Source organism: Sparus aurata, chromosome 5 (assembly GCF_900880675.1).
Source record: "Sparus aurata chromosome 5, fSpaAur1.1, whole genome shotgun sequence".
NCBI lineage: Eukaryota > Metazoa > Chordata > Actinopteri > Spariformes > Sparidae > Sparus > Sparus aurata.
The window spans coordinates 13,654,728-13,667,360 of NC_044191.1; the positions used below are offsets into that span (position 1 = coordinate 13,654,728).

Here is a 12,633-nt window from a genome sequence, read left to right on the forward strand (position 1 = left end):
TTCTCCTCAGGTTCAGGGACATCACATGCTGCCTGAAAAAATACCCTGGAAGAGCAAGAATATCAGTAGTTAGTAGAGGTTAACCTTTTAGTGCAAAATACATACAATATGACATCGTAGTCAAAATTGCTGAATTATCTTTATTGTGCCCATGACCTTTTGAATCAGGTTTAATCATCACCAACTTGTTTCCTGATAATGCACTACGGTTTTGTGTGAATTTACAGTAATGATGAGTCAAAACCTCTGGCAAAACAGGACAGATAACTGCACACACACCGCCCCAGCACTTCCTATTTATGAGGTTGTACAGGTCCATCTGGAGTTTGGCTGATTTTAGTGAGCAGGTCTCCCAATTGCTGAAACAGCCTATAACAGCTTCCTCCTTTACCAGGAGTAACTCTGCTCTGCTCCACCATGTCAGCTTGACCTGACCTTACAAGCGAAACATGTTTATCTACAGAGGTTACTTTCGTTTCACACAAATTGCTACTGGGAGGAAAAACAGAGCGCAGCAGCCAACTGCTTTACCTCATGTGTTTTCCCCTTTATTATGTTGTTTTTAACACAATCCAAAAGCATACTGTATGTAATTAAGGTGTCACCGAGACTTATCTATACTCAGAACATGCCCTGTGCTAAAGACATTTTTAACAAACAAACTGAAGAACATTTTTAACAGATGCACAGCATATTTTCCATTCAAAAATTAATTCCTTCTTTCTTACCTAAACTTCTCATACGTCTGAGATATGTATTTGTTCATTGGTGTCATATGTGCATTCTCGCCCTCAAACAGCTTATTAGCAGCAGCATGCTGCAGCATCTTTGCCACAGATCCCAGGTTACGACGCTGGTCTAAGTGAAGCTGCCCTCCAGCCGACATGTCGATGATGTCGAAGCCATCAGGGGCAACGATGGCTGGGTTCATGTAGCGGTAGTACAGCAGGTTTCCTACGATCTGTCATAGAGAAGAAGAGAGACGTTGCATCATCAAAGCCTGCTTGTCTACAATAATAAAGCATGCAGAGAAAGCTATGTGAGCAGAATGGAATAGTGCAAACACATATTATTCATTCAAGAACTTATACCTTCATCAGTTCATCCTCTGAGGCATCTGGAAACTTTTCATGGAGGCTGTTCTTCAGAACTTTTGCTATGTATCTCATGCCATAACTACATGCAAAACAAAAATCAATGATGGACATCAAACACAAAACAACATGGATTCACATAATATATGACAAATGATATCGTAAGCTCATGCTGGGGGGGGGGGTGTTTACAGAATGGGAAGTACTGATACTTTATGCACATTGAGCACCCTCTAGTGGTGCATACAGTCTTTAGCATTTAAAAACAAATGAGTGTTGTTTTATGATTGTTTTAAATCAAAGGAGTTGTGTATTTATGTCCCAATAACAGCACTGGGTTACTGGGTGTGGCTAATGTAGCACAAAGTAAAGCTCTGTTTTTGTGTTTGAGCAACTGACCAGATGACTGCTTTCTCCAAAGCAATGATTGTCTAGTAATGACTATGTCCCAACATGAAACTGAAGCCTTAGCAACCACAGTGAGTGGCAAATAACATGCTAAAGCATGCGATCATATCCCGTCTAGCCCTATTTTAGTCACACTGCCATCACTATATTGTCAAACACTAAATTAACTACTACAAATAGAGGAGAGAAAACTCAATTTGGAGATAACAAAAATTGAGAAATAGGTAAAGAAAGTGATGAACTGGGAAATATAAATATTTCAACGCAAAGGAGAAAAATGCGCAACACAGTTGCACTGAATTTCATCAAGTTTTTGGACAACTTGTTTCAAATATCAAAGATTTAATTTTGTTTTAAAAGTGTGAAAAGAATAACCAATAATAATCAACCACAAGCAGAATGGTCACAGAGAACAGAAAAGATAAGTAGACACTGACACTTAACAGATCCTAAAACTTACGGAATATTTTCCAGTGAAGACACAATGGAGTTCAACACCTTATCTGTAGCAGAACGAAGCGCCAGACTTGATGCCTCCAGCCTGCTGCGTACTTCCTCATGTGACATGGCCTGCTCTGGAGTCACTTCATACGGCAGCTTGCTATGGGACAACAACAACAGTAGGCATATTGTATACATGTACAAAGCTCATTGTTTTCATGGTGGTTTTAGTGTGAAATAATCCTTATAGCACACCATACACCATTAACTCTCAGACTGATTTTCAACAGTACATTAAAGGCAAGTCATCCCTGTCATCAGTCATGTCTGTATATTGAAAACAAAACAACAACCGACACATTCAATCTTGTTCATTCATATATTTTTTGTCTTAGAAAAAGTTATGTTGTCATAACATGATAATAGTTGCTGTAGTGGCTCATTTTAAAAGTTTATCTTTGTGTGTAAAATCAAAAGTTCAAACATGAGATTAGAAATAAGTGGAAAATGCTGAGTTCCTGAAACGTTGGAAAACATTTTAAAGTACTTTTAGCAATACTTTGGAAAGGCTAGCAGTGTGTCAACTACAAAGGTAAGGAGATAAAATATGCAAAACTATTTGTACACCCTTAACAGAAAATATTTAGTTTTAAATACAAATGACCCACCTATAGAAACAACATAACAAAAGTCAAACGTCTCCATTTTCACCTACCTGGCCTCTCCAGTAGCTGTCTCTAACTGGTTGACCCAGGCTTTGTACACATCCACTGGGTTGGTGTTGATGCCTAAATTCTTGTCGTCAATGATGTCTTTGACCACAGGAGCCAGCAACTGCCTGAGTGTGTTGTGGCCGCGTGCTCCTCTGTTGAAGCTCACCACCATCTTGATGACTGTCGGGTTCCCCGTCACTATGTCCTGGATCTGGTCCACCTTAGAACTGAAACATATGGAAAAGACGGTACAGCTGATATTGTATGGCAAACAACAAAACAACACATAATTTGATGTATATGTGTTTTGAGAATTCCAAACTATTCTAAAATGTAACAGTCACTTAGATTATCATAATACATTATAATCATTATAGTAAGACAACAATATAAAGTGTGGAGTTGGTACAGAGGGGGTACACATCATGGTGCCCATCTTAATAAAGAGGCTGCAGTTCTTACTTTATTTCCTCCTCCAGAGCTGTCTTGAAGAGTTTAAGCAGCAGGTATTCCTCTCTCTGGTTGGAGGCGTAGTTGTACAAGGTGAAGATGACCGTATCCATAAACTTGGTGGACTTGTTTTGGGGCATCTGGAAGATCAGCTTGGCCAGGTAGGGTGGATTGGTCTAAAGGGAGAAGAGAGAAGTAACATTAAGTGTGTCTGCAACTGCACTTAAATATCTCCTAATACTTTAAGTTTTTAAAGTTAAGAATGATGTCAGTTGTAGTTTAAGCTGGCTGAGATGAGGTAGAGTTAGACATATTTATGTATCACCTGCAGCAGGTAGAAGAGATGTTGGTACGCCTCCAATCTTCTTCTTTTGCCCTTATTTAGGCCCTTAATACCCAGTCTGTCTCCTGCAGTCAAGTCATCTTTGCTTGCTTTATTTTTCTTGCTCTTCATTTTCTTATTATGGGACACAACATCCTTTAAAAAGAAACAAACACCAAATGAATTAAGCAGCCAAACTAGAAAAAGAAAAAGACACCATAAAGGCATTTAATCACACTTTAGTGTTAGGAGCCTGCCTGAAACCTGTGCCACCAACCAAAAGAAAAATCTACTATGCCTTTCATTTCCTTAACAAATATAAGGGTTGCCAACCTGTAGGGTGATCCTGTTCTTCACCAGCAGTCCAATCTTTATATCCATCAGGTTCAAATCTTTCTCCATCTGCTGATTGGAGCGGATATTGGTGACCACTTCCTCCCTAAGCCGAGTCACTTCCTGCTCTTCCTGAAGGTCCAGGGCACTCTGCTCCAGTAAGTGGACGAACTTTCGCACCACTGACAGAGGAGGATCCTTGGCCCCAGCTAAAATATGGTACAATCAGCAAAAGCATGTTCAGCTCATATTATTAATGATGATACAGCCTTTAAAACCGGGAAAAACAATAATTTAACTAATGTTACAATATGACAATAATCAAACTCCCAAACATAATCTAGTGTCATTGCCCTTTGGACTCACTTAGGGTTCTGTAGTCATCTCTAGCTTTGTTGGCCTTCAAAAAAGCCTGGATTTTCACAATTTCTCTTTCCTAAACACACATAACAATAAGTGTTACCCAACATGGAACAAACAACGCAGATTCAAAGGATGCTGCTTGGTGATGTTGATGGATTTAGGTTTTACTCACATGATCTTTGAAGAACTGCAACCTCTGATTGTATTTACGTTTGGCTTTCCACATTTTCACCAAAGACTGAATCTGGAATCACAAGTGTTATATTTACAGTAGCTGTGTTTTTAATGTTACTGTAGGTATATTTAGTCTGTGGATGAGGATTTCTAGAGACTGGTGATTAAGCCTAAATGTATAAGTTAGGGGTGCAAAGCTTTCCAGTAGTCTAGTCCCTGAATATGTTTTGTTTTTATAAAAGGGCAAACAAAATTATCACCTTGACAACAGAAACAACATTTTTCTGCAGCAAATTCATCCTGTCTTTGTACATTTTCCTCTGTTTGAAACCCTTCCAGCTAGCCTGCAAAAAAGGAAAAGACATGATGAGAAATGTAGATGTAAATGCTACAAGTTTTGTGGTTTACATCAGTAATACCACAGGATGGATAGATGGATATATAGATGGAAAGATAGATAGATATTGTCATAGCTCTAAATTACATATTGTTGTGTTTGTTCTTGTTTTCATTAAAGAATAATATAAACATCAAAATACAAATTCAGTATCCTGTTTGTAAACTAGAGTTTGAATCATCAGATCATCAGGGATCACTAAAGTCGATTAATCACTAACATTAGTCACAACATTAATCACTAATCACAGAGGAGAAATACAATACCTGCAGTTTGACAACATGGGGTTCTTGTTGGTGGAGATACTCCATTCTCTGAGCATGCTTTTTCCTGACCAGGTAACCTCTTATCCTTGCCTGCAGCTGGGTCACCAAAGATTCATTGGCCAACCACAACTGTTCCCTGTTATATTCTGCTGTCACACAGCTGACAACATCCTAAGGAAAAAAAGGGAAGTTTTCAAATGAATTTTAAAATGATTATCAATAAATCAAGAAATAAATCAATACCATCATTAAGATGCAAGTACGTTAAGACAACATTACACATCTAATAAAGCAGGGGGTACCTGGATTTCCTCTTTACTAAGATGGGCACCATTGTGTTCAAAACCTTCAGGCTCCTCCCAGGTGCCCTGTCCAGTCTCCAGGTTATAGTAATAATCATATCTGTCCTTGACGCAATGTTTTACCCACACACTATCAGTGCTGCCTGGAGGAAAGCAAAAGGTATTGCTTTAGACATAGTAAACGTTGTATGGAATACCAAACTAAAAATCAGTCTGAACAACTGAGCTTGTTTTTTGTGTACTTGTGCAGTTATTTAAGCTACCTTTAGTGGCACTGTCTTTTTGTCTCTGCCCCAGTTCAGCCTGGTATGTGTCGGCACATTCAGAGAGCACTGCTCTCAGTCCAGCACTTGGAACTTGCAACGCCTGCAGTGTATTCTTAGAGTCCTCCTCGGCCACAATCCTGTTAATATCAGCTACTGCTCCAGCCACTATTAAACACACAGGGTTGTACTTAAGAAGCAGTTGCAGAGTCAAAAATGAAAACAACACAGTACTCATAAAGTAGAAACTAGCAGGTGAGTCAGGGTTAATCCACAAAAAGCAATCCCGATTAAAAGGGGAAATTCAGAATACTGTGCCCACAATATTAGCAATATCAAGAAACAGCCCACCTTAATTACAATAACATATACCCTTATGAAGGGCAACTAGTTTTTTTAACAAATCAAGAATCAAAGCATTTATTGTATTTATCGCTTATTTCATGAAAAGCTTCCAGTGTTACAGTTCAATAAAATAATTATTATGAAACAATGTGTATTTGCACAGTGTACAGTGCACAGTCTCTGAGCCACAACAAAGTTCAATTGAGTCATCATTTCTTCTTCAAACATCCATAAATTAGCAATAAGCTGAACTGCCAGGTAGCATAATAGCAGTTCTGAGAAAAAAATATCAACAGGAAAAGAAAGAAATACTGTATGTTTCCCACATATCTTGATTTATGGCAATACATCTCTGTCTATATGTGATTGAAACAAGTTTTGTTAAGTCATACTTTGGGTCATTTTACTCTATAAATGACAACTTTGTGTCTAGCTATGGTTATGAATTTAGAACAATAATGAGCCTCCATGTGGAGGTGTATGTTGGTCTGAAAATAATACACATCCAGTGGACAATCAGAGGCTAGTACTTGATGTTCTCGTCGAGTGAGAAAAAATTACTGGAGATGTATTATGTATTGTCCAAGTGGTTCAACTATGGATAAGTGAATTTAAACTCTGGGCACATACATGTGAGAGCCTCCTCTTCATCCTGGTTGGCTGTGTGTATGGCCTCTTGGATTTGGTCCAGCCACAGTACTGCCGACTCATCCCCAGAGCTCTACAAGCAGATGGAAGCAGGTCCCATTATAATTTACAGAATGAAGACACCTAACTACACCTCAGGCACACAAGGAATTGTTCATGCATAGTTGCAAAATACTGAATTGTTATCACATTTCAAATCTTTTGATGCAATTTTAGCCAAGAAACTTCACGTACAAGGTTAGAATTTCCTGATGTTATTCATTCAGTGACACTAATTACAAACAGTGTTCAAAGATAATATCTAAGGAAAATGAAAAAAAAGTCAGAGTAATGATTCACAATAGTTACCCTTCAAACATTGTCTCACGTCAACTTTGTACCAAAAACCAGACCCTGAGAATACAACATCACAACAACCACAAAGCATATTTATTCAGCTTTTGTATTTGTTGTTTGTTTCTTTTAGAGAAGTCCGGTGGGAACTTGGGTATATCCCTGACCTCAGAGCAATAAAGGAAGGAAGTCGCCATAAAAAACAGACTAAAAGCAGCCTTTGTTTATATCTGCATCTGGCGAATGATTTTCAAGCCAACTCATTATTAATGAGAGTGCAGCAGTTTTTTTCTTGTGTGTATGGCATCATTTCAGAGTTTAGTTTATAGTACAAACCAACAATAATGACTAATATTCTCAGCTTTTAATGAAATGAATGGGCAACATCTTAAAAAAAAAAACACTGTCCATCCATGACCTAACAGCTGAATAAAGTAACAGTGTTTAGTAAACAGCATACATTTTCATCCAGACGCAGAGGCTAACAATAATATCCAAAACATCTGTCACAATATTGACTCCTCAGTCCCCTAACCAGGCTGGCAAACACTACGGCCAGTAGGGACTAAAACCACAATAAATTATCGACCAGTTCTTCTAACAGTAATCAGTGTTCCTTGTTTGTGGATCACAACTGTTGATAAACCATTAAGCAGTGTCCTCCCTCCCACCCCAGTGAGTCAGTGGACAGTTAATGACGCAGGCAGAAGGGAATTCAGCTTTCAAGCTTGGACAGGAAACATGCTCACTGCACCGGACAAACACACAAGCGCCCCACATACACTAGTGGAAAGCTGAGCTTGAGTGCACACCGCTATCAGTTCTACTGTTAAACCGCAGAGATGCAATACAGCAAATTTCACCGGTGGAGAACTCCGACATTTATTGAAACGAAGCAACACAGAGAGTGGTGAAGACCAAAGAAACGTTTAAAAACTCTTCAATATAGACTGGAGAGTGACATGGCCTACCTTGTGCCCGGACTACTTATTAGTTTGATGGCAGTGCAGACCATTCAGCATGATGGTAAGTTTATTTTTTATCATGTTTTATTTTTAAAATATTAAGTCCTTTTTGTGACTTCTAAAGGGCTTTCATCCCAAAGTTACAAAAACAGGTTTAAGTGGTGCATTATCAATTCTAAAACAGCTGTAAATGCAATGCAAAATCCTTAAATTACAAATATTGCATTAAATACATTTTATAAGCAATAATTTCATAATAGAAATGTCTGCTGCCTTTGCAAAAGTAAAATATATAACTAGAAAGTTTTCAAGTAACACTAGACAACAAAAAGTGTTTTAATGTAGTTTAAATGTTATCTTTTACTCATTTATAGGAAACAAAACCAGGATTAAAAGCAACAGTTCACTTGGTGTGGTACCGAAAACCTTCAAGGGGAGGACAAACAAACTTAATCACACAAACAGGCTGCCGGCCCAGCTCTATCCCAGCACAACCCCTTGGCTGAATTTGAGCTCTGAGGACGCAGTGACGGCCTATACCACAGGGGTCCTCAGCACCAGGGTCATACCTTCATCATACATTCTGGCTATGCTGGTGGGTATCCCCTCCAACGCCTACATCCTGGCCTTCCTCAGACTCAGAGCAAAGTCCTTCACCACAATAATTCTTTACCTGAACCTGGCCATGTCCAACCTGCTACTCCTGATCTCCCTGGCACTGCGTGTTCACTACCACTTCAACGGAAATGACTGGACATTTGGCGAAATCTCCTGCCGGTTTATCACAGCCTTGTTTTATGGCAATGTTTACTGTTCAGCACAAACTATAGCATGCATCAGTCTGAATCGCTACCTGGCTGTGGTCAAACCATTTTTGTATAGACAGCTGGCTAAGACTAGACTGGCGGTGTGGACATGCTTGGTTGTTTGGTTTCTTTTTGCAACTGCTATTGTGCCTGAGCTCCTGGTTAGGCAGAGCTACCATGTCCCCAAGCTGGGAATCACCACCTGCCATGATGTTCTTCCCCTAGAAGATAAATCCCATTCCCCACTGGTGCCATACAGGCTGATGCTGGTTTGTCTAGGCTTCATAGTTCCCTTCTTGGTTTGTCTTTATGCCCATGTAGCAGTAGTTTACCACCTAAGTCAATCACGTTGTGACTGGAGACCATTTATCAGGGTCAGCACTGTGGTTTTCATCATCTTTGTGGTATGTTTCTTGCCAAGCGGCATCCTGCACCTCACCCACTATATCCGCCTGTTTTCTTATGGGGACGACAGACTGTATGGATACTACAGAGTCGCAGTGTGTCTCTGCTGTTTCCACAGTTGTCTGGATCCCTTCCTGTGTATGTTAATTTCCAAGACGGCAGCCTCAGAAATACAATTCATCTCCCTCCATGGGACACCTCAGAGGCAAGCAGTTATGATGTGAGATTCAATGTGTGTTTGCACAAAAAACATCTCTGTGCTCGACTATTGTTGTGAAACAGCAGGGAAGCCCAGAAACAAAGAGGTGAAAGACGTTCAAATTGGATGCTGTAAATTTAACAGTGCAATAATGCAAACTCTGTTAGGTCCAAAACAATACCAGCCTCTGTGAAGAATCAGAATCAGGAAAGGAACATTTATACTGCAGACTATACAAGCCTATATTGTCAGCCCAGTAAAATCTGTTTCCAAAGGAAGACTGGAAAACTGTTGGCTTGATGACACAGAATCTAAGTGTGTTCACAACTATAATCTTCTTACAAAGTAAACTAACACAAATGATTTATAGTTTTTATATCAAGTTCTATTTCAGAGATGGGAGGCTGTTGTGCTAGTCCAATTAAACTAATAACTGGAATGCAAATTTTTGGCTTCAACCAACAGCTCTTGATTGCTCGGTTGGTCAGTTAGTCTACAAACATTTCTTCACCCTTTGACGACCACGGTTTCCCCACAGGAACCTGAAATTTGGCATGGAGATCAAGTGTGTGTGTGAAGGTTTGTTTGTGTGGTGCCAATTGTTAAAAGGGGTGTAGCCATGAGAATGGCCTATAACAAAACACAATTAATAAGGTAATATGACCAAACTTTGTACAAAGACAAAAACATACACACTTCTGTGAGAACCCAATTTAAAGTCACAATACCTGGCAGAGGAGTTCCTTGGTATGTTGTAGGATGTCATGGTAGTGTTTGGCTGTGGCTGGGTTCACCCCTGTCAACTTGGCAGTAGGGAGAAGCAGGGCTGCAAGCGTCTGCTGGTGGTCACCTGAGTTAAGGGCCTCATTGATCTCAGCTATAGCTATTATTCCTGGAGGTAGACGAGAAGAACCATTTGTTACTTGATCACTTAATGTGTTTTTCAAAAAGTCTCATTGACATTGACCTAAAATAAAACATTTGTCTAAGGTTTGAAACTGTTTTAACTTTCTTACGTTCATGCTCCTCGTGAACCTGAATGTTGACTGTGTCAATGCATTTTTGAACATCGTTCCAGGTGAGAAACTCTTGGCCTTTGGCAAGAGCCTCTTCTCGCTGTTTAATAAGAGTATCAGCATACCTGAGGGAGATGGCCATGTAGAAGAACAAAGTTATGCAACACATTACGACACATACTAATCAGATCACTGCAATGTAAACAAAGTTACAAGGGGGAGAGACTTACAGTGACATCAAACCAAAAGACATTATTACTATAACTTAAAACTTTGTAATCAAATCTTCTTGTCCTTCTTCTCCTAAAAATCATACTGTACCATAATAATTTCTTACCTGTTGAGGTTGTCTTGGTCCATGTTGGTGAAGCCAAGAGGAGAGTCTGTCAGTTGCTCGATCACAGCCTGAGGGTCTTTGGTGTCCAGCACCTCGTTCAGCACTGCTACAGCTGACAGCATCTCCACAGCTACACTCAGCTCCTCGTGGCTCAAGCCAGACTAATAAACATAAAAGTTCTGAATCAGAGGCATGTATTGACATTTGACTATAGTATACTGTACATCTAGCACTGACCTCTCCTGTACATGCTAACATATTTGTACAAGTATGTAGGTCCACATGTTTAAAAGTCAATATTGCAAACATGGTGTCTCACCCGCCCCCCTTGAAGCTGCAAACTGAAAAGCTCAGTCTGATAGAGGTTGGCAGCAGTTTGGTAGACAATTGGCAGTTGTGCCTCAGGGTTCATCAGCTCTTCCACCGTCTCCATCGCGTTGCCAAGACGAATTGCTTTATTGATCGCTGCAACTGCCTCAAGTTCTGATCAAGAAAATGAAATCAGAATTGGTTATTAGTCCTAAGTATCAAAAATTAATTTCTTCTCTGCCATATAAATAAATAAAGCCACCACAGTAAACTAATTGTACATGCTGGAATGGTTTTGGAAAACCCATTATTATTCATAATGCAGAAATAGTCTTCAGACACTACATGTGTCTACTTGCTAATGGGTACAAACGTGACTTTCAACTTAGCAGTACTACTAACTGTTAATAAACATCTATGATATGTAACAAAACGTGCTTACTTCGTTTCTCTGCCTCAGCAAAGTCATTACAAGAGCTGACAACTCTCTGAATCTCCGCTTTGTCCACCATCACTGCCCTTCCTCCATCCTGTAGTGCAAACATAAATGTACACAAGAGAGATAACACCAAGATCCCATCCCAATTACTGTTTAGCATGTTTTTATGCTCCATGGAGGGCAAAGTGCCAAGCAGTGTTAATTCCACCTGAAGTTATAAAGGCTCACGTATTTTTATTCTCTGAAGGCTTTTACTTTATAAAACAATGTACTGACTGCCTGAGAAGTGAAAGCAAAGTCATTCTTATTCAGTGTACCTTGGATTTATGTTGGCAGTAGGTGGTAAAATGTTCCAGGTACCAGCGACAGTTTGAATCCTGAAGACCCAGCAGGGACAGAGCTTCAAGCCTGAGTGCAGCCAACAGAGCAGCCTCATCCTGGTTCAACACTGCTTGATTCACCTGCCTTACTGCTGACTGGACTGGATACAAGATAAAACCAAGACAGATGTTATTGAGAGATAATGAACAGAACTTTTCCACTAACTAGTACAAATTTCCATTTTCCACTTAACTACACAATCACTCCTGACCAATCAGAACCACACTGTAGGATTTTTTGACATACAAAATGGAAAATGTTCACAGCACTTAACAGGAACAATCCTTACTGTTCACAATGTCTAGGCAGCCCTGGATCTCCTGCTGAGTCAGCAGCTCCTCATAAACATCCCTTTCTTCAGTAGCAACTGAAGAGCGCTAATGAGAGTGACAAAGAAAATATAAATTTGATCAATTTCATATAGCATACTTAATTTGTGTCTGATCACATTTTTTTTTTGCTTTTCATACTGATTGGTAGATTATACATATCACATTTCATCTTTTAAGTGGAGATGGGAGGCTCCTGTTTGTATAGCATTTGTAAAAAAAAAAATGGGAGGCAAGATGCCGGATTTTGCAGAGGGTTTTGTTTGGTGAAGTACAGCTGACACTGCAGCCGGTGGAATGTGCTGGCAGGGCCTGTGGAGTTAGTCAGTGCAGGCAACCCCCTTTCAGACCTCAGTGAATATCTCTTCAGTTCATTAGAATTGTCTGTACAACTCACTGCAGTCAAAAACACTGATTCAGAACAACAGTCATTGTATTATATATTTTTTTGCAATACTCAAATTTGGATTTATTGACTTTTGGCTTTGCAACACTGCTTCTAAATTAGGTTAAAAAAAACACGTTATGTTGCTCTAAGTAGTTTTAGTGGAGATGTGTTGTTTATTGGTGAGTGTAACTTCATTTAATGTTAGTG

The 12,633-nt window shown here is 39.5% G+C and overlaps 2 protein-coding genes across 2 annotated transcripts in view; one reads left to right on the forward strand and one right to left on the reverse strand.

Annotated features, from left to right (window-relative positions):
* Window positions 1-12,633, reverse strand: part of iqgap2 (IQ motif containing GTPase activating protein 2) — a 35,541-nt gene that overhangs the window by 5,889 nt on the left and 17,019 nt on the right. Inside the window, exons 9-30 of the mRNA XM_030416243.1 lie at window positions 11,999-12,086; window positions 11,646-11,809; window positions 11,332-11,419; window positions 10,900-11,063; window positions 10,581-10,741; window positions 10,244-10,368; window positions 9,956-10,119; window positions 6,502-6,592; window positions 5,527-5,694; window positions 5,264-5,406; window positions 4,962-5,132; window positions 4,559-4,642; window positions 4,297-4,368; window positions 4,128-4,197; window positions 3,762-3,970; window positions 3,432-3,584; window positions 3,119-3,282; window positions 2,659-2,883; window positions 1,963-2,103; window positions 1,092-1,176; window positions 729-961; window positions 1-45 (exon numbers count right to left, since the gene is read on the reverse strand). The exon at window positions 1-45 is cut by the window's left edge and continues 88 nt beyond it. Of these exons, the coding sequence (XP_030272103.1) occupies window positions 1-45; window positions 729-961; window positions 1,092-1,176; window positions 1,963-2,103; window positions 2,659-2,883; window positions 3,119-3,282; window positions 3,432-3,584; window positions 3,762-3,970; window positions 4,128-4,197; window positions 4,297-4,368; window positions 4,559-4,642; window positions 4,962-5,132; window positions 5,264-5,406; window positions 5,527-5,694; window positions 6,502-6,592; window positions 9,956-10,119; window positions 10,244-10,368; window positions 10,581-10,741; window positions 10,900-11,063; window positions 11,332-11,419; window positions 11,646-11,809; window positions 11,999-12,086 (3,008 nt within the window). The remainder of the gene's footprint in view (window positions 46-728; window positions 962-1,091; window positions 1,177-1,962; window positions 2,104-2,658; window positions 2,884-3,118; window positions 3,283-3,431; window positions 3,585-3,761; window positions 3,971-4,127; window positions 4,198-4,296; window positions 4,369-4,558; window positions 4,643-4,961; window positions 5,133-5,263; window positions 5,407-5,526; window positions 5,695-6,501; window positions 6,593-9,955; window positions 10,120-10,243; window positions 10,369-10,580; window positions 10,742-10,899; window positions 11,064-11,331; window positions 11,420-11,645; window positions 11,810-11,998; window positions 12,087-12,633) is intronic.
* On the forward strand, window positions 7,416-10,225 carry f2rl2 (coagulation factor II (thrombin) receptor-like 2). The gene is made up of 2 exons (XM_030416245.1): window positions 7,416-7,878; window positions 8,192-10,225. The coding sequence occupies exons 1-2, from the start codon at window positions 7,815-7,817 to the stop codon at window positions 9,250-9,252; spliced, it is 1,125 nt and encodes a 374-aa protein (XP_030272105.1). The 5' UTR covers window positions 7,416-7,814; the 3' UTR covers window positions 9,253-10,225.